Source organism: Salmo salar, chromosome ssa02 (assembly GCF_905237065.1).
Source record: "Salmo salar chromosome ssa02, Ssal_v3.1, whole genome shotgun sequence".
Lineage (NCBI taxonomy): Eukaryota > Metazoa > Chordata > Actinopteri > Salmoniformes > Salmonidae > Salmo > Salmo salar.
In genome coordinates, this window is record NC_059443.1 from 72,889,660 (window position 1) to 72,911,912 (window position 22,253).

The 22,253-nt window shown below is 42.1% G+C and overlaps 1 protein-coding gene across 2 annotated transcripts; it reads right to left on the reverse strand.

Moving 5' to 3' along the window:
• Positions 1-6,259: 6,259 nt before the first annotated feature.
• On the reverse strand, positions 6,260-13,505 carry LOC106591275 (CMRF35-like molecule 5). Of its 2 annotated transcripts, none has more exons than XM_045709664.1 (6): positions 13,004-13,505; positions 11,762-12,097; positions 11,529-11,636; positions 10,434-10,496; positions 7,407-7,514; positions 6,260-7,268 (listed from the first exon to the last, which is right to left on the reverse strand). In XM_045709664.1, exons 1-6 carry the CDS (start codon positions 13,041-13,043, stop codon positions 6,886-6,888), a joined length of 1,038 nt encoding a protein of 345 aa, XP_045565620.1. In that variant the 5' UTR covers positions 13,044-13,505; the 3' UTR covers positions 6,260-6,885. The 2 variants fall into 2 exon arrangements, with proteins under 2 accessions (XP_045565620.1, XP_045565619.1); XM_045709663.1 differs by having other exon boundaries at positions 6,260-7,271.
• Between the last annotated feature and the right edge of the window lie 8,748 nt (positions 13,506-22,253).

Consider the following 22,253-nt stretch of genomic DNA (forward strand, 5'->3'; position numbering starts at 1 on the left):
GTCTCAATGTGAAACTATTTCAAGCTGGCTGTTCACTTCAAAACCACAAGAGAACACCATATAAGCTGAGGGGAAAGTATGGGCGGTTCAAGTGCTAAAATGTTCACTTCTATTTCGGCGCTAATGTACTGTCCATGTTGTGTCATGAAATACAAACACCTTAAGAAATGGCTGATTGTTCACACATTTATTAAAACAACTTTTATGGATATCAGAACTTCATGAAACATTGAGGATTTTTCAGTTTTACAAAAGTCAGATTCTTAAAATAAGCCAGAAATAGCGTATTTATATAAATCCAGTCATTGTTTGCAGTTCCAGGGTTTGGTACATTTAAACATGGTCTGCAGTCTTGGGGTTCAGGGTTTGGTAAGTTGAATCTTGGTTTGCAGCGTTGGAGTTCAGGGTTTGGTAGACAGCATAATCTTTTCCAATATAAACCATGGCATCTGGAGCAGGGTCATTCTCATAGTGCTGGTCCCCCTATAAAGGTACAACAACATTAGTCCATAATCAGTACCATCAGTAGAGTCATTAGTCCATAATCAGTACCATCAGACAGTAGAGTCATTAGTCCATTATTAGTACCATTAGACAGTAGAGTCATTAGTCCATAATCAGTCCCATCAGACTGTAGAGTTATTAGTCCATAATCAGTCCCATCAGACTGTGGAGTTATTAGTCCAAAATCGGTACCATCAAACAGTGGAGTTATTAGTCCATAATCAGTACCATCAGACAGTAGAGTTATTAGTCCATAATCAGTACCATCAGACAGAGTTATTAGTCCATAATCAGTACCATCAGACAGTAGAGTTATTAGTCCATAATCAGTACCATCAGTAGAGTTATTAGTCCATAATCAGTACCATCAGACAGTAGAGTTATTAGTCCATAATCAGTACCATCAGACAGTAGAGTTATTAGTCCATAATCAGTACCATCAGTCAGTGTATTTCTGTCTATTGTCCTTATTTGGTGATGTATGAACCTGCTATATTCTGTAGTCTTGTTGTATAAATACATTTGATGAATTGGTACAGTTGATGATCTGAATGGTTTGGTTAAATCTGTTAATCTGTGATCCCAGCAGACACCCCCATGCCCAACCACCCCCTCCTAACCTTCTACCCCTCACCTCCTCACTGTTTCCTGGGTGGGTGTTTGGTCTGCTAGAGGTCTGTCTGCTGGAGGAGACCGGCCCTGGGGAACACACAACATCTTAAATAGAATACACACCTGTAATATTGTGTGTGTGTGTGTGTGTGTGTGTGTGTGTGTGTGTGTGTGTGTGTGTGTGTGTGTGTGTGTGTGTGTGTGTGTGTGTGTGTACCTGTGTGTGTGTGTACCTGTGTGTGTGTGCGTGTGTGTGTACCTGTTTGCTTGTGTATCTGAAACATACCTTGCACGTTGTTACATTTCCATCTGTAGACGGTGAACAGGATGACAGTGAACACCAACACAGCCAGACTCACAGACACTGTGATCACTGCAAACCCTATTGGGATTGATGATGATGTGGAGGATGAAGGGGAGACAGATGATGGAACAGGGTAATTGGAGGTCTCCGGGGTGGATGAAGAGGTGGGTGAGGTTGGTGGTGCAGGAGACCTGGAGATCACTGAGGTGAAAAAATCATGAATGACATATTATCTTGTCAGATGATAATAAAATAATACAATATATATTCCATTTAGCAGACACGTTTATCCCAATGAAACTTACAGTCATGAATACATTTATCATCTTGGTGGCCCTAGCAGGAATCAAACCCACAATTCCGGCGTTACAAACCCCCTGTTCTAACAACTGAACCGCAGAGGAACACAATGACTCCCTATAAACACAATTTCTCTTTCAACATATTTTCTCAACCAAAAATATATATTTTCAACGTATTTTCAACTTCTTGTGCTCGTAGGGCTGGTCAAAATACATTTTTCAAATATCGTTGAAAGCTTTGACCAGAAGGTCAGAGGTCATCACAGTGAACTGTACTGTAAGCCATGATGATGACAGGCAGAGAAAAGGAACTGTGAAAAACCTCTTCCTCATTCTTTGTCAAGACCTCACAGCTCAGTAAAAATCTGGTCCAGAAATGGAAGTGATACAACAGCCTAACATCTGTAAAACAGGAAGCTACATACATATTATCAACTTACCATGCGTGTAATGATTTCAATCAAACCACATGTGTCACACACTGTAGATATGACTGTAACTTGTGTGTTCAGGATCACATGTTAAAGAGAAAGAAGAAGTTTATACTCACTTATAACAAGCAGCTTCACCTGTGTGATCAGTGTAATGTAACGTTGTTCTGTCCTGCTGGTTTCTACTCCACACCAGTAGGTCCCAGTATCATCTTCAGTCAGGTTACTGATGGTCACTGTGGAGAATCTCTCCCTTCCTCTCTTAGAAAGAGAGTATCTTCATAGTTTTTCATTAAATGTGCCTGATATCTGGTATTCACAGTTATATTCACTGTCTTCCTTGCAGAAATACTTGATACTGTCCTTATAGTCCTCTGGATAGTTGCATCTGATGGTAGCTTCTCTTCCCAGAAAGGCCGTCTCTGTGAGTGACTTCTCACAGCAGTCATCTGTCAATAGAAACACACACCACAACCTTAGTCTAATACTATAGACTGACTTCTCACATCAGTCATCTGTCAATAGAAACACACATCACAACCTTAGTCTAATACTATAGACTGACTTCTCACAGCAGTCATCTGTCAATAGGAACACACATCACAACCTTAGTCTAATACTATAGACTGACTTCTCACATCAGTCATCTGTCAATAGAAACACACATCACAACCTTAGTCTAATAATATAGACTGACTTCTCACATCAGTCATCTGTCAATAGAAACACACATCACAACCTTAGTCTAGTACTATAGACTGACTTCTCACATCAGTCATCTGTCAATAGAAACACACATCACAACCTTAGTCTAATACTATAGACTGACTTCTCACATCAGTCATCTGTCAATAGAAACACACATCACAACCTTAGTCTAATACTATAGACTGACTTCTCACAGCAGTCATCTGTCAATAGGAACACACATCACAACCTTAGTCTAATACTATAGACTGACTTCTCACATCAGTCATCTGTCAATAGGAACACACATCACAACCTTAGTCTAATACTATAGACTGACTTCTCACATCAGTCATCTGTCAATAGAAACACACATCACAACCTTAGTCTAATACTATAGACTGACTCCATTGACTAGTGGTACTGATCATGTAATAACATATGTAGCTAAATTCATTTTATAAAGTTAAAGTAAAAGTCTCTCACCCTCCTTCACATCCAGCTCTACCTTGGTATAACTGTCAGGTATAGTAGGTTTGTCCACTCCACACCAGTAGGTCCCTTCATCTTGTCTGGTCAGTTGTCTGATGATCACCTTGAAGTAGTTTCCTCCAGTGTTGTCATACAGAGAGAATCTACCTCTGTGTACCCAGGTGTTCTTCAATCCAGTTCTGATTTGATCCTTACATCTCCAGCTATACTGTCCCACGCAGAAATATTTCTCATGACTTCTTTCTTCTGTGTAATAATGACAGTAGATGATGACAGTTCCTCCAGAGAATCCTGTCACTTTGAAGGAGCTCAAACAACCTGTCAATCAGACAAGAGAAAATACCTCTAGGTTTAGTGTTTTGTAATATTAATCAAATAAAATAAAATCTAAGTTTATTTGTCACATGCGCCGAATACAACAGGTGTAGACCTTACAGTGAAATGCTTACTTACAAGCCCCTAACCAACAATGCCATTTTTAAGTAAAAAATTGGTATTAGGTAAACAATAGATAAGTAAAGAAATAAAATAAAACAGTAAAAAGACATTGAAAATGACAGTAGCGAGGCTATATACAGGTGGTACCGGTACTGAGTCAATAAGGAACAGAAAAGATGAAAAGAAGAGGGAAGAAATAAACCCAACAACTTTCTCTTCATAATTCATCCAACAAAATATTAAAAGCACAGACCCAAAACTGTTAGTCTGGCTAATTGAGGTAATATATACATGTAGGTAGAGTTAAAGTGACTATGCATTGATGATAAATGTACTTACAGTTAGGATTCCTACACCAGTGGCATCCTCACATTATACACACAGTACATACATACACACACACCGTAGTGTTTCCTTATCTGTAGTAGCAGCCTTTATAAGAAAACTAACTGGATGTTTTTACATTGTTATAGAGAGTTATAACAAGCTTATTACCTGTCATGAAGGCGAGGAGGATGACTATCAGCAGGATCCTCATCTTGTTGTGTTCTCTCCAGGTTTCTCCAGGTGTCTATAGGTCCTGATATAATGCTGTGTTCTCTCCAGGTTTCTCCAGGTGTCTATAGGTCCTGATATAATGCTGTGTTCTCTCCAGGTTGGTCCAGGTGTCTATAGGTCCTGATATAATGCTGTGTTCTCTCCAGGTTGGTCCAGGTGTCTATAGGTCCTGATATAATGCTGTGTTCTCTCCAGGTTGGTCCAGGTGTCTATAGGTCCTGATATAATGCTGTGTTCTCTCCAGGTTGGTCCAGGTGTCTATAGGTCCTGATATAATGCTGTGTTCTCTCCAGGTTGGTCCAGGTGTCTATAGGTCCTGATATAATGTTGTTTTCTCTCCAGGTTGGTCCAGGTGTCTATAGGTCCTGATATAATGCTGTGTTCTCTCCAGGTTGGTTCAGGTGTCTATAGGTCCTGATATAATGCTGTGTTCTCTCCAGGTTGGTCCAGGTGTCTATAGGTCCTGATATAATGCTGTGTTCTCTCCAGGTTGGTCCAGGTGTCTATAGGTCCTGATATAATGCTGTGTTCTCTCCAGGTTGGTCCAGGTGTCTATAGGTCCTGATATAATGCTGTGTTCTCTCCAGGTTGGTCCAGGTGTCTATAGGTCCTGATATAATGCTGTGTTCTCTCCAGGTTGGTCCAGGTGTCTATAGGTCCTGATATAATGCTGTGTTCTCTCCAGGTTGGTCCAGGTGTCTATAGGTCCTGATATAATGCTGTGTTCTCTCCAGGTTGGTCCAGGTGTCTATAGGTCCTGATATAATGCTGTGTGTCCAAGTCTATAACTCTCTCTGTTCTCTCTCTACTTTTAATAACTTAAAAACAAACTTCAAGTACTTTATGTACTCTCTCTGCCCCTCCCTCTCCCTCTCTCTTTCTCTCACTCACTCTTTGCACTCTTACTACTATGTACTTCCCTATTTCTGCATCTCTCTCTCTCTCTCTCTCTCTACTAGTTCAAACCCTCCTACCATGTTATTTCTAACAGCCCCTCCCTCTTCCTCCATAACCAATCACATCCTTGTTCTACAGTAGAAAGAAAGAAAGAAAGAAAGAAAGAAAGAAAGAAAGAAAGAAAGAAAGAAAGAAAGAAAGAAAGAAAGAAAAAAGAAAGAAAGAAAGAAAGAAAGAAAGAAAGAGGGAGGGTGGGAGGGATAGAGAGAGAAAGAGATTGAGAGAGACGAGGGAGAGAGAGGCCTCTATGTATCATAGCACAGAAACACAGTCATACACTCTCATTCAGACTGGAGACTGTCTACAGAGGAGAGAAACAGAGTTATTCTGTCACTGGAGGCTGTCTATAGAGGAGAGAAACAGAGTTATTCTGTCACTGGAGGCTGTCTATAGAGGAGAGAAACAGAGTTATTCTGTCACTGGAGGCTGTCTACAGAGGAGAGAACCAGAGTTATTCTGTCACTGGAGGCTGTCTACAGAGGAGAGAACCAGAGTTATTCTGTCACTGGAGGCTGTCTACAGAGGAGAGAAACAGAGTTATTCTGTCACTGGAGGCTGTCTACAGAGGAGAGAAACAGTTATTCTGTCACTGGAGGCTGTCTACAGAGGAGAGAACCAGAGTTATTCTGTCACTGGAGGCTGTCTACAGAGGAGAGAAACAGAGTTATTCTGTCACTAGAGGGCGACCTCCCTCCATCTATCCTTCCATCTCTCTCCCTCCATCTCTCTACCTCCATCTCTCTCCCTCCACCTCTCTCTCCCTCCATCTATCCCTCCATCACTCTCCCTCCATCTCTCTCTACTTCCATCTATCCCTCCATCTATCCCTCCATCTCAGCTCTGTGAGTCTAGTGACAGTGGTACATGCTGATGAGACAGGTACTGAGTTTACTGACAGCACCAGTGGAGGCTGGTGAGGGGAGGACTACTTATAGTAATGTCTAGAATGGAACGTATCAAACACATATAAATATATTGCTGCTTTATTGATAAATACATATAGTCTCATTTCCCATCAAGTGGAGTAAAATACAATGAATAATCAAAGGTTTCTAAAAACTACAAACTGTGTCTTTTTGTTCAAGCCAGTTTTACATTCACAGTAGAAAAAAATTACGAACGGACGGACGTACAGACGTAACAACTGACAAATGAACAAAATAAGGAATGAACGAACAGATGAACTAACGAATGATGAATGAAAGAATTTACACATTTTAACAATCAAATAAATTAATGAACTAAAAACACTAATGAATGAATCAATGACAACAGGAAACATGAATGAATGAAAACACAAAAAAATTAATTCATGCTGTGACATACAGATCAGCGACAGTAGTAGACTATGTAGCAGAGTGTTTAATGGTGCAGTACATGATGAGGTGTCTACAGTAGTAGACTATGTAGCAGTGTTTAACGGTGCAGTACATCATGAGGTGTCTACAGTAGTAGACTATGTAGCAGAGTGTTTAATGGTGCAGTACATCATGAGGTGTCTACAGTAGTAGACTATGTAGCAGAGTGTTTAATGGTGCAGTACATTATGAGGTGTCTACAGTAGTAGACTATGTAGCAGAGTGTTTAATGGTGCAGTACATTATGAGGTGTCTACAGCTGTTGGGTCAGTGTCTGGGTGGTTACAAGCATCAGAGTCTTTACTGAAGGAAACAGTATCATAGTGGAGACAGGCTGGATCTCTGGGGAAGTTGACAGTATCATAGTGGAGACAGGCTGGATCTCTGGGGAATTTGACAGTAGCATTGGTCACACTCTCTGGAACCTGTGTAGACGGACCAACATTAGAGTAGATGTCATCTCGACGAGGATTGGTTGCCGTGGCATAGATGGTTGTGATGTCACACGCTTTATCTGGGTTCTGATTGGTTACTGTGGCATAGATGGGGTTAGCGATGGTTCCTGTGACTGGATCTTGGTTGGTTGTCATGGAGTCAGACATCAACAGTCTGGCAGAGTGTTTGACTGCTGAAGACGAAAACAAACACTGATGATTTATTGTTGATGATTATTTATTTATTTTAATTTAAATAAAACCTATACACATTTTTTTACATATTTTTTTATTTTTTAAATAATAATTGTGTGTGATCACTGGTGTACCTGTTAGTCTCCTGTCTCTGTCTCTCCTCTGTCTAAAGAACATGAACAGCAGCAGACCCAGCAGTAGTAGAACAACACCCAGACCAACACCAGAGAACATCACATCACCTAGAACATCCAGAACAACACCAGAGAACATCACCTAGAACACCCAGAACAACACCAGAGAACATCACATCACATAGAACACCCAGACCAACACCAGAGAACATCAGATCACCTAGAACACCCAGACCAACACCAGAGAACATCACCTAGAACACCCAGAACAACACCAGAGAACATCACATCACCTAGAACACCCAGACCAACACCAGAGAACATCACATCACATAGAACACCCAGACCAACACCAGAGAACATCACATCACCTAGAACACCTAGAACAACACCAGAGAACATCACATCACCTAGAACACCCAGACCAACACCAGAGAACATCACATCACCTAGAACACCCAGAACAACACCAGAGAACATCACATCACCTAGAACACCCAGACCAACACCAGAGAACATCACATCACCTAGAACACCCAGACCAACACCAGAGAACATCACATCACCTAGAACACCCAGACCAACACCAGAGAACATCACATCACCTAGAACACCCAGAACAACACCAGAGAACATCACATCACCTAGAACACCCAGACCAACACCAGAGAACATCACATCACCTAGAACACCCAGAACAACACCAGAGAACATCACATCACCTAGAACACCCAGACCAACACCAGAGAACATCACATCACCTAGAACACCCAGAACAACACCAGAGAACATCACATCACCTAGAACACCCATAGACAGTACACAGGCATAATGTTACAGTGATGCTACATTTAGTTAGTCTCTACTGGACTGTACTTCTGTGTTTCTTCCATTTCAGAGGGAGGGAGGAGGGAAGACAACATTAGACAGAGAAACAGGTGGTGTTGAGAAGAGTAGAAATATAGAGGAATTGTTAATGAGGTATCAATAGTCACAGTCAGATTATTCAATCTAATATGAAGTATCAGGCAAAGTCAATGTTTTTTTGTCATGGTTCAATCTCATTCACAGTCTGGAGGTGTAATGACTAGTTTCCACCACAAGGTGGTGTATCTTTACATTCATAGTTGTAGTTTAAGAGGGCAGGATGCTTGGAAGTCATAGTCCATGTTACAGTATGGCGCTTTGTAGTTGTAGTCCATGTTTCAGTATGGTGCTTGGTAGTTGTAGTCCATGTTTCAGTATGGTGCTTGGTAGTTGTAGTCCATGTTTCAGTATGTTGCTTGGTAGTTGTAGTCCATGTTTCAGTATGGTGCTTGGTAGTTGTAGTCCATGTTTCAGTATGTTGCTTGGTAGTTGTAATCCATGCTATAAATTGAACTTGGTAGTTGTAGTCCATGTTAAAATAAGAGTGGCGCAACGGTATAAGGCACTGCATCTCAGTGCTTGATGTGCCACCTCAGACACCCTGGTTTGATTCCAGGCTGTATCACAACCGGCCGTGAATGGGAGTCCCATGAGTCCCATGCACATTTGGCCCAGCGTAGTCCGGGATTGGCCGGTGTAGGCCGTCATTGTAAATAAGAATGTGTTCTTGACTGACTTGCCTAGTTAAATAAAGGTTAAATATAAATAAAATAAAAAATAAGATCATGTTACAATATGATTCTTGGTAATTGTAGTTTATCTCTCAGTGTCATTTGGTGCTGAGGGTTCTTTATGTTACCATGGTGATGCTGTTGTTACCTTGTGTTCTAGTCATGTCTGTGGTGGTGATGCTGTTGTTACCTTGTGTTCTAGTCATGTCTGTGGTGGTGATGCTGTTGTTACCTTGTGTTCTAGTCATGTCTGTGGTGGTGATGCTGTTGTTACCTTGTGTTCTAGTCATGTCTGTGGGTGGTGATGCTGTTGTTACCTTGTGTTCTAGTCATGTCTGTGGTGATGATGCTGTTGTTAACTTGTGTTCTAGTCATGTCTGTGGTGATGATGCTGTTGTTACCTTGTGTTCTAGTCATGTCTGTGGTGGTGATGCTGTTGTTACCTTGTGTTCTAGTCACGTCTGTGATGGTGATGCTGTTGTTACCTTGTGTTCTAGTCATGTCTGTGGTGGTGGTGATGCTGTTGTTACCTTGTGTTCTATTCATGTCTGTGGTGGAGATGTTGTTGTTACCTTGTGTTCTAGTCATGTCTGTGGGTGGTGATGCTGTTGTTACCTTGTGTTCTAGTCATGTCTGTGGTGGTGATGCTGTTGTTACCTTGTGTTCTAGTCATGTCTGTGGTGGTGATGCTGTTGTTACCTTGTGTTCTAGTCATGTCTGTGGTGGTGGTGATGCTGTTGTTACCTTGTGTTCTATTCATGTCTGTGGTGGAGATGCTGTTGTTACCTTGTGTTCTAGTCATGTCTGTGGTGGTGATGCTGTTGTTACCTTGTGTTCTAGTCACGTCTGTGATGTTGATGTTGTTGTTACCTTGTGTTCTAGTCATGTCTGTGGTGTTGATGCTGTTGTTACCTTGTGTTCTAGTCATGTCTGTGGTGGTGATGCTGTTGTTACCTTGTGTTCTAGTCATGTCTGTGATGTTGATGTTGTTGTTACCTTGTGTTCTAGTCATGTCTGTGGTGTTGATGCTGTTGTTACCTTGTGTTCTAGTCACGTCTGTGGTGTTGATGCTGTTGTTACCTTGTGTTCTAGTCATGTCTGTGGTGTTGATGCTGTTGTTACCTTGTGTTCTAGTCATGTCTGTGGTGGTGATGCTGTTGTTACCTTGTGTTCTAGTCATGTCTGTGTTGGTGATGCTGTTGTTACCTTGTGTTCTAGTCATGTCTGTGGTGGTGGTGATGCTGTTGTTACCTTGTGTTCTAGTCATGTCTGTGGTGGTGGTGATGCTGTTGTTACCTTGTGTTCTAGTCATGTCTGTGGTGGTGGATGCTGTTGTTACCTTGTGTTCTAGTCACGTCTGTGGTGGTGGTGGTGATGCTGTTGTTACTTTGTGTTCTAGTCATGTCTGTGGTGGTGATGCTGTTGTTACCTTGTGTTCTACTCATGTTTGTGGGTGGTGATGCTGATGTTCTTACTGTTCCGTTGGTCCTATCTGTAGGAACATAATGCTTCAAATAAGTAAGGTGAAAACCCTCCAACAATCAGAGTGAGAGAATGAGAGAAAAGAGAGAGAGAGAGAGAGAGAGAGAGAGAGAGAGACCGAGAGAGCCACAGAGAAAGAGAGAGAGAGAGAGAGAGAAGTGAAGAAGAAGCATCATTGTAAATACAACTCATACTTATGTTTATTTTTTTTACTCATGCCAATAAAGCCTCTTGAATAGAGAGAGAGACAGAACGAGAGAGAATGCGCCTGCGTACTTGTTTACGTGTGTGGTTTGGGGTGTGTGTTTCCGAGACTGAAAGTCGTACCCACTATGTGTGTTTCAGAGGAAGTGGTGTAAAACTTGACCTTGAGGCCCTGATGTTCTTATTGTCATAAACACACAACGACTACAACTACTAGTCTCTCAATACAGAACCTCTCTGAGTACAGTTACAATACTAAAAATAATGACTATAACTACTAGTCTCTCAATGCAGAACCTCTCTGAGTACAGTTACAAGACTAAAGATAATGACTATAACGAGTCTCTCAATACAGAACCTCTCTAAGTACAGTTACAAGACTAAAGATAATGACTGTACCTACTAGTCTCTCAATACAGAACCTCTCTGAGTACAGTTACAAGACTAAAGATAATGACTATAACTACTAGTCTCTCAATGCAGACCCTCTCTGAGTACAGTTACAATACTAAAGATAATGACTGAACAGGTTATAGGGACTAAATAACATGGTTAATATCAGTGACTGGGGGAGAGGGAGATGTGAGGGGAGAGAGTGGAGATGAAGAGATGTGATGGGGGGAGAGGAGAAGAGGAGATGTGAGAGGGAGATGTGAAGGGGAGCGGAGGAGATGTGAGGGGAAGAACAAAAGGAAGACAGAAAGACAGAGAGAAAGACGACAGAGGAGGGACAGAGATAGAGAGAGAGAGAGAGAGAGAGAGAGAGAGAGAGAGAGAGAGGTAGGCCTACAGATAAGTGTGTAGGCTTTAGAGAGCAGTTCTTCTGAGGGTAATATACCTGCTGTGGAGTTAGAGGAGTCAGTTGTCATGGTGATGTTTGTTGATGGGTGTGTCGTGGAGAGTAGAGGTCTGGAGGTGACAGAGCCAGGGTTGGGAGGAGAAAGAGCTGCAGAGAGAGGAAAAGAGAGAGTAAAGGAGAGAGAGAGAGAGAGAGAATACATCAACACTAATATATAACGTGTAAAATGTAGTCAGACTTAAGCACACTGATAGGACGTCTTAGACACCAACCTCTGTCCACAGTGATCCTGACTTCAGTCTTGTTATACCACCACCATGTGTTTATTTCACACCAGTAGGTCCCTGAATCCTCTAGGATCAGGTTAGTGATGGTCACAGTGAAGAATCTTCTCTCTGTGTCGTCATACAGAGAAAATCTCCCTTTATGAGTCCACACTGGGTTCTGATGCGTTTGGGTTTTGATTAAATAAACCCGGTAGGCCCAGATCCCTTTAGAGAGGTACTTCTGGTATGTCTCAAACCCCCGGTCATAAGGACACTGAATGCTAGAATTTCCTCCTTCTTTCCATCTCTTTGTGATCACTCCTGACATCACACAGCTCACAGCTATGAAACAACCAAAGAAACACATTCACATCATCTCTACAATAACAGTTGCCATAGTCACCATGTTTCACAGACAGTCAGATAAGGGAGATAGTTGAGTGACAGGTAGAGAATGTTTTATAATCTGGGACTGAGTGATACAGTACATGTATGTGTTTAGGACGACAGCAATACAGTAAAACAGTGTTGAAGGATAAAGAAAAGTACAGTATTGATCACTGTAGTATAAGAATTGAGTGATGTGTTCAGTGAGTAACACAGTTCAATATGGGGTGTGTATTAATGTATTGAGGTCTAATAGTAACAGTTCAATATGGGGTGTGTATTAATGTATTGAGGTCTGATAGTAACAGTTCAATATGGGGTGTGTATTAATGTATTGAGGTCTGATAGTAACAGTTCAATATGGGGTGTGTATTAATGTATTGAGGTCTGATAGTAACAGTTCAATATGGGGTGTGTATTAATGTATTGAGGTCTAATAGTAACAGTTCAATATGGGGTGTGTATTAATGTATTGAGGTCTGATAGTAACAGTTCAATATGGGGTGTGTATTAATGTATTGAGGTCTGATAGTAACAGTTCAATATGGGGTGTGTATTAATGTATTGAGGTCTAATAGTAACAGTTCAATATGGGGTGTGTATTAATGTATTGAGGTCTGATAGTAACAGTTCAATATGGGGTGTGTATTAATGTATTGAGGTCTGATAGTAACAGTTCAATATGGGGTGTGTATTAATGTATTGAGGTCTGATAGTAACAGTTCAATATGGGGTGTGTATTAATGTATTGAGGTCTGATAGTAACAGTTCAATATGGGGTGTGTATTAATGTATTGAGGTCTGATAGTAACAGTTCAATATGGGGTGTGTATTTATTTAATACATTGTAATAGTACTCACCACAGAGGAGGCTGATGTTGACAGACATGAGATTCCTCATTCTGCTCTCTGGCTTCCCTCCTATGTTGTAAAAATGATACTGTTCTCTACTCACTCCAGTCCTCTACCAGTCACTACCAGTCTAGTCCCAGATACTCAGACTCTCTACCAGTCACTACCAGTATAGTCTCAGATACTCAGACTCTCTACCAGTCACTACTAGTCTAGTCCCAGATACTCAGACTCTCTACCAGTCACTACCAGTCTAGTCCCAGATACTCAGACTCTCTACCAGTCACTACCAGTATAGTCTCAGATACTCAGACTCTCTACCAGTCACTACTAGTCTAGTCCCAGATACTCAGACTCTCTACCAGTCACTACCAGTCTAGTCCCAGATACTCAGGCTCTCTCCCAGTCCCTCCTAGTAGCTATGAACACAACTCTAACCATGTTTAAGAGTTCTGGTAGCTGTTTAGTCCAGTCTCTCTCTCTCTTTCTCTTGTTCTCGCTCTCTCTCTCTCTCTCTCTCTCTGGATTGTAATCGTCAGTTCCTCTTTCTCTACTGTATGTTGATATCTGGGGTTTTCTTACATGTCAGAGAGTGTGTGTGTGTGTGTGTGTGTGTGTGTGTGTGTGTGTGTGTGTGTGTGTGTGTGTGTGTGTGTGTGTGTGTGTGTTTTAGACACACATTTATAGTTGGGTAATTTGTTTGAATAAATATACATGAATATGGACACTTGATTAAGTTTTTCTTAAATTATACAATGGGTGGGTATACTCCTTAAAGCTGATTGGTTAAAACCTCATTCCAGCCTGTGTCTTTTTCACAAGTGTAACAGCTGTCGTAGAGAGGGGACCAAAGCGCAGCGTGTTGATTGCTCATGATGAATATTTATTTTTACTCAGAACACTAAAGAAAATATAACAAAGAGGAAACGAAAGCGCACAGTTCTGTCAGGTACAGAAAACTAAACAGAAGACAACTACCCCTACTTAAGTATGATCTCCAATTAGAGACAACGAGGACCAGCTGCCTCTAATTGGAGATCATCCCCCCCCAAAAAACATAGAAATAGAAAACTAGAACCTAAACATAGATATACAAAACATAGAAAAACCCAAAACACCCCCTGTCACGCCCTGACCTACTCTAACAAAGAAACAAAAACGATAGCCCACAGTTCTGTCAGGTTAGACAACTAAACAGAAATTAACCACCCACAAAACCCAAAGGAAAACAGGCTACCTAAGTATGGCTCCCAATCAGCGACAACGATGTACAGCTGTCCCTGATTGAGAGCTATACCAGGCCAAAACAAAGAAAATCAAAAACATAGAAAAAAGGACATAGAATGCCCACCCTAGTCACACCCTGGCCTAACCAAAATAGAGAATAAAACCCTCTCTATGGCCAGGGCGTGACGAACAATTGGTTTTCAATGGCGGAGATTTGTATAAACCTTGCTGTCTGTCTCTCTCACATTTGCAACATTGTTTCAATATTGATATTCGATCTCCAGCTATTGCATCATAATGAACGTGTAGCAGTTTGGAGTCGGGACAAGACAGGCAGGCGGGCAGCTTATCTCAGACAGTCGACTGGGTCACATCTTTGCCAACTGAACTGCTAGAACAAACAACCAGCTAGCTGGCTTGGATAGCAACCCTAGATTTGTTCTGGACTATTATCTTGTGGAAGGATGAATTAGTATTAACAAATTCATCAAAATAAAGTTTTTAATGAAAATATGAAAACCATTGTTTGAATATTTTGGCAACCCGTTGTATAAAACTGATAATGCCCTTGAAAACTAACAACACCCATGCCAATATATCCTCGGGCTTGACAGCACCCATGGCAATATATCCTCGGGCCTAACTACAGTAGTGCCAATATATCCTCGGACCTAACAACACCCGTGCCAATATATCCTCGGACCTAACAACACCCATGCCAATATATCCTCGGGCCTAACAACACCCGTGCCAATATATCCTCGGGCCTGACAAAACCCATGCCAATATATCCTCGGGCCTAACAACACCCGTGACAATATATCCTCGGGCCTGACAGAACCCATGCCAATATATCCTCCAAACACCGGCTTCTCGGGCATTATCAAATAAAAAGCGCACACGCACACACACACACACACACACACACGTGTATTTAACTCATAGTGTTTGGTTGTTTTATCTGTTCTGGGGAGGGCTCTCGAGGTCTGTAGAGACAGTAACTAAAGATAAACAGTGAAAGGTGAATTACTGCACTCTAAACACACATACACACTCTCCCTCACACTCTCTGTTTCTCTCTCTCATACACTCTCCCTCACACTCTCTGTTTCTCTCTCTCACACACTCACACACACACACACACACACACACACACACACACACACACACACACACACACACACACACACACACACACACACACACACACACACACACACACACACACACACACACACACACACACACACACACACACACACACACACAGTTTCCCAGTAAGTGAGAAAGTCAAGACGGAACAGTCCTGAGAAGAGAAACAAGCACAGTTCTCTGTTACGAGAAAAAACACTCACCTGATTTGATAAACAGACTCACACAGACTCAACAATATCCTGGACCTCTATTAGACAGGGTTAGGATTAAAACACAGGCTCTACATTATCCTGGACCTCTATTAGACAGGGTTAGGATTAAAACACAGGCTCAACATTATCCTATACCTCTATTAGACAGAGTTAGGATTAAAACACAGGCTCAGCATTATCCTGAACCTCTATTAGACAGGGTTAGGATTAAAACACAGGCTCAACATTATCCTAGACCTCTATTAGACAGGGTTAGGATTAAAACACAGGCTCAACATTATCCTAGACCTCTATTAGACAGAGTTAGGATTAAAACACAGGCTCAACATTATCCTATACCTCTATTAGACAGGGTTAGGATTAAAACACAGGTTCAACATTATCCTAGACCTCTAATAGACAGGGTTCGAATTAACGGTCCTATTTTAAATTTAGTACAATTTATAAAGGCTAGACATAAAGGCTTCATAAGCACCACATAAATGCTTCACAAATTATCTATAAACTATGTGTCATACTCTATAAATTCTGTATAAACATATATAGTGCATTATGACACATTTGGCAATTCACAATGGTTATGTCGCTCTATAGTGGGAACGGTTATGTCACCCTACAGTGGGAATTGTTATGTCACCCTATAGTGGGAATGGTTATGTCACCCTACTGTGAGAATGGTTATGTCACCCTACTGTGGCAATGGTTATGTCACCCAACAGTGGGAATGGTTATGTCACTCAACAGTGGGAATTGTTACGTCACCCTATATTGGGAATGGATATGTCACCCTACTGTGGGAATGATTATGTCACCCAACAGTGGGAATTGTTATATCACCCTATATTGGGAATGGTTATATCACCCTATATTGGGAATGGTTATGTCACCCTACTGTGGGAATGGTTATGTCACCTTACAGTGGGAATGGTTATGTCACCCTACTGTGGGAACGGTTATGTCACCCTAAAGTGGGAATGATTATGTCACCCTACTGTGAGAATGGTTTTGTTACCCTACAGTGGGAATGGTTTTGTCACCCTACTGTGGGAATGGTTATGTCACACTACAGTGTGAATTATTATGTCACCCTACAGTGGAAATGGTTATGTCACCCTACTGTGGGAATGGTTATGTCACCCTACAGTGGGAATGGTTATGTCACCCTACAGTGGGAATGGTTATGTCACCCTACAGTGGGAATTGTTATGTCACCCTACAGTGGGAATGGTTATGTCACCCTACAGTGGGAATTGTTATGTCACCCTACAGTGGGAATGGTTATGTCAAAATACTGTGGGAATGGTTTTGTCTCCAAACATTTGCTATTGTTATGTCAGCCTACTGGTGGAAAGGTTATGTCAGCAAACAATGGGAATGGTTATGTCACCCTACATTTACACACCATTTATAAAGTTTGACATAAGATTTTATGTAGTACCTTCACTACACCCTACACTGAGTATGTTGTCTATCACTAGCTGCACGTCCTCAGAGCGCGACACATGTTTGTTGTTGTTGAATGCTGCCGAAATCCGATAGTGAAACCTGTTGATCGCTGAAACCTGAACTGAAGACCTCGGTTTTATTTTATTTTGAATCCTGCAGTCTCTGTTGGGCTTAATTGCTGTGAGAGCTGCAATCTGTCCCGGGATCCTGCCAGCTTCCGTATAGGGGGAGAGACGCGAAAGCCCGGCTAGCATAGCTGGCTCGGCGTCCTCAAATGGAGGACGCCGAGCCAGCTATGGAGGACGCTATTAAACGTTTCCAGCGTTGCAGGAGCTGTGTTTACTTTGCCCTGTTCCCGGTACAATGTGGACCACGCTGCCGTTCAATGTAGCAAATGCTTGCTTGAGGAGGACTACAGGAGTGAAGTAGCTACTCTTAGCAAGCAAGTAGCAAACCTACATAAGTTAGTGGGGAACCCACGCCCACCTACGTTTTCTTTTGCTTCCACCCCAGTAGCCGGACGTCGCTCTGGTCTGGTGGAAGTTTTGCCACCGTGACGGCTTTCCACAGCCGACTGGCCGGGGCTAGGCAGGGTTCCATCCCCGAAGGGGTCTCCCCCTTCCCTGGAGAACAGAGCTGAGCTCGACCCAACAAACCAGCCATGGAGGTACGTCACTTGCCGTAGAAGTTGAAGATGGCGTCCTCTGGCAACGGGGGTCTCCATGGAGATGTTGAGTCCGGAACTGACACAGACCAGAAACAACTTTGCCGCCCTGGATTCAGAGGTTCTGGCGCCTTCGTCCTTGGTGGCTTCCCAATCAAGATCGGATCCGGAGGTAGCTGCATCTTCATCCTCGGCTCTGTCTCCCTCTTCGGTGCCTTCTACCTCGGGATCAGATCCTCAGAGCTCCCAGCCTCACCAGACCGTGAGGCTGCCTGAGAGACCGGCCCATTCAACCAGCTGTCATCATAGGCAGTTCTATGGTGAGAAACATCTCAGTCCCCAAGGCAAAAACCCTGTGCTACACAAGAGCACGAGTACAGGACATAACAAGGCTGCTTCCGACTGTTCTACCACAGATGCCGGTAGCTGACACTGTCTGTTACGGCTGTCGAAAGGAGGGGACCAAAGCGCAGCGGGGTGAGTGTTCATTATATTTATTTAGACAATGAAAACACTATAACAAAGAAACAAACCGAAAACAGCCAAACAGTTCCGCCAGGTCACAGAGTAACAAAACAGAAAATAACTACCCACAAAACCCAGGTGGGAAAAGGCTGCCTAAGTATGGCTCCCAATCAGAGACAACGATAGACAGCTGCCTCTGATTGGAAAACATACCTGGCCAAAACATAGAAATAAAATACATAGAATGCCCACCCCATATCACACCCTGACCTAACTAAACAGAGAAAAACGGCTCTCTCAGGTCAGGGCGTGACACTGTCATAGTCCATGTGCGGTCAAACGACATCAGGAGGGCTAGCTCGGAACATTTGTAAATGGATTTTAAAGAACTGATTTTAGCATTAAAAGACTCCAAAAACGGCCAATACCATCGTTGGGCCGCGGGTGTGAAAGCTTCAGCAGACTGCTGGCATTACATATCTGGCTAAAAGACTACTGTAGCTCTGCTGGAGTCACTTTTATTGATAACTTTGACAACTTCTGGAAACAGAAGATACTCTACAGGAATAACAGAGTCCATACAAATCATCTTGGCTCCTGGACTCTGTCCACGCATTTCAAGACTGCGTTGAAACAATGACTGGTAAATGATCCAAGACCAGCTCAGTTAATCCCTACCATTGTGACAATGAGTCGTCATAATGATGCATCAAATGTACATGATCTTAGGGGCATTGGCAAACACAATGAAAGTCATTTAATTTATGTACTCCTAATTGCACCGAATACATCTGTTTATCCTACAGCTATTGTAAGCAGTAATGATGAGCCTATAAACCAGAGTTACGCTGTTAGCACTGAGGTGGTGTACAATAGTAATAAGACCACTTTATGCAGCTAACGCTGCACTATCAGCTCCAATGTAAATAACATGAGTAAGTCTACCTCTGATAAGCTTCCCAGTAAAGCATTAAAAACAATCAAGCAACCCAGAAAAGTGCTAAAAATAGCTCATATTAACATATGTAGCCTAAGAAACAAGGTCCATGAAGTCAATAACTTGCTTGTAACAGGTGACATTCTTTTTGTTGTTAACCTTACCGTTTATATTTTTTGTTTTTTCCTCGCTCGATTTTTCATTCAACTTTTTCACCCCGGACGGTTTATCTGGACATGGTTCGTCAGGACCTCCAAGCTAAGTAGTAACATTAACATGATGCCTCATAATATACAGGAGAACGATCGCCTTATGGCGAGGATAGCTTTGCTGCAAGCCCAGCTTCAGACGCAATCGTTAGGCAAGGGTAATTTAAGTGTAGGAAAGGATGAAACAGCGTCTGTGCCACCAGTAAGTACAGATAGTAGTTTAAGTCCGCTCACACAGTCCCCGCAGCCGGACAATTTTCTCATGGCTTCTGGAAGGAAATGCTGTAGGAATGCTCAACCGGTGTCGCTCATTCAGCCGACAGAAACTTTCAACCGGTTCTCCCCATTAAGAATTATAGATACAGACCTCCTCTATGCACTCGATATGTCCGATTTTAAAATAGCTTTTTGGTGAAAGCACATTTTGCAATATTCTAAGTACATAGCCCAGGCATCACGGGCTCGCTATTTAGACACCCGGCAAGTTTAGCACTCACCATAATCATATTTACTATTATAAAAGTTTGATTACCTTTTGTTGTCTTCGTCAGAATGCACACCCAGGACTGCTACTTCAATAACAAATGTTGGTTTGGTCCAAAATAATCCATCGTTATATCCGAATAGCGGCGTTTTGTTCGTGCGTTCCAGACACTATCCGAAATAGTAAAGAAGTGTCGCGCGCATGGCGCAATTCGTGACAATAAAATTCTAAATATTCCATTACCGTACTTCGAAGCATGTCAACCGCTGTTTAAAATCAATTTTTACGACATTTTTCTCGTAGAAAAGCGATAATATTCCGACAGGGAATCTCCTTTTCGGCAAACAGAGGAAAAAATCCCAAAGGCGGGGCGGTCGGGGTCACGCGCATAAGCCCAGTGTCCCTTGATCGGCCACTTGAGAAAGGCGATAATGTGTTTCAGCCTGGGGCTGGAATGACGACATTCTGTTTTTTCCCGGGCTCTGAGCGCCTTTGGACGACGTGGGAAGTGTCACGTTAGAGCAGAGATCCTTAGTAAATGATAGAGATGGAAAAGAAGTTCAAGAAATGGTCAGACAGGCCACTTCCTGTAAAGGAATCTCTCAGGTTTTGACCTGCCATTTGAGTTCTGTTATACTCACAGACACCATTCAAACAGTTTTAGAAAATTTAGGGTGTTTTCTATCCATATGTAATAAGTATATGCATATTCTAGTTACTGGGTAGGAGTGGTAACCAGATTAAATCGGGTATGTTTTTTATCCAGCCGTGTCAATACTGCCCCCTAGCCCTAACAGGTTAAGCAACGGGTCGGAGTCAGAGGCTGAGCCTTCTCTGGTCTCTACTCCTCCCGTTACGGGGTCTGAGACGCCGAGGCCTCCCACCATTAGCTCTGACAAATTGAAAAGCCTTGACATTTGCGACTCCATTACCTGCAGTATTAGACTTAAAACGAATCATCCAGCGATCATACACTGTTTACCAGGGGGCAGGGCTACCGACGTTAAGGATAATCTGAAGATGGTGCTGGCTAAGGCTAAAACTGGCGAGTGTAGAGAGTATAGGGATATTGTTATCCACATCGGCACCAACGATGTTAGGATGAAACAGTCAGAGGTCACCAAGCGCAACATAGCTTCAGCGTGTAAATCAGCTAAAAAGACTTGTCGGCATCGAGTAATTGTCCCCCTCCCAGTTAGGGGGAGTGATGAGCTCTACAGCAGAGTCTTAGAACAGGCTGTTAGCCAGCCTGCCAGCTTAGTGGAGTCTGCCACTAGCACAGTCAGTGTAGTCAGCTCAGCTATCCCCATTGAGACCGTGTCTATGCCTCGATCTAGGTTGGGCAAAACTAAACATGGCGGTGTTCGCCTTAGCAATCTCACTGGAATAAAGTCCTCCTCCATTCCTGCCATTATTGAAAGAGATTGTGATACCTCACTTCTCAAAATAGGGCTATTTCATGTTTTCCAAGACTGTGTCCCTGTACTAAAACTGATATTTCTTATTTGTTTTGTAAGTTACAAGCCTGAAACCTTGAACATAGACTGCTGACACCCTGTGGAAGCCATAGGAATTGCACTACACCCTAGTAGCCGGACGCCGCTCTGGTTTGGTGGAAGTTGCTGCTGAGTCTGCTCTCTCTGTGGCTTTTCAGTGTGTATGTGTGTGTGTGTGTGTGTGTGTGTGTATCTCAGGTGGTTCTAGTGGACACTCTTCCTCTTTATATCCAGACACACACACACACACTGAAAAACACACACTACACACACACACTCACAAATACACACACACACACACACATACACATACACACACTAATACTCCACATTCACATTGTTTTAAACATTTTGATGAGTTTTAATGAAATTCTTTAAAAGACACAGTTGATGTACATATACAATAAATATGTAAATCTCACAGGTACAACTGACTATTATGGTATTACTGTCTTCATTATTATAACAGACAAAATGAAGCCAAGATGATATGACAAAACACATAGTTCATATTTACACAAATATTTCCAATAATGTTGGTTGACTTTCACAAAATCTGGAGATAAAAAGTTATTTTAACCTGTTATGGCTAGGGGTTCCGCCTCGACAATATCCGGTGAAATGGCAGAGCACGAAATTCAATTTCTTTTATTGGAAATATTTAACTTTCATACATTCACAAGTGCAATACACCAAATTAAAGCTTAACTTCTTGTTAATCTAGCCATCGTGTGAGATTTCAAAAAGGCTTTACAGCGAAAGCACACCATACGATTATGTTAGGTCAGCGCCTAGTCACAAAAAAACATACAGCCATTTTCCAGCCAAAGAGAGGAGTGACAAAAAGCAGAAATAAAGATAAAATTAATCACTAACCTTTGATGATCTTCATCAGATGACACTCATAGGACTTCATGTTACACAATACATGTATGTTTTGTTCGATAAAGTTCATATTTATATC

Coding starts and splice junctions, on each gene's coding strand:
- LOC106591275 (XM_045709663.1), bottom strand. CDS start 13,043: ATGAGGAATCTCATGTCTGTCAACATCAGCCTCCTCTGTG. Junction 10,497..11,528: donor CTCCTCTAACTCCACAGCAG/GTATATTACCCT, acceptor ATGTTCCTACAG/ATAGGACCAACGGAACAGTA. Junction 7,272..7,406: donor CAGAGACAGGAGACTAACAG/GTACACCAGTGA, acceptor TTTCGTCTTCAG/CAGTCAAACACTCTGCCAGA.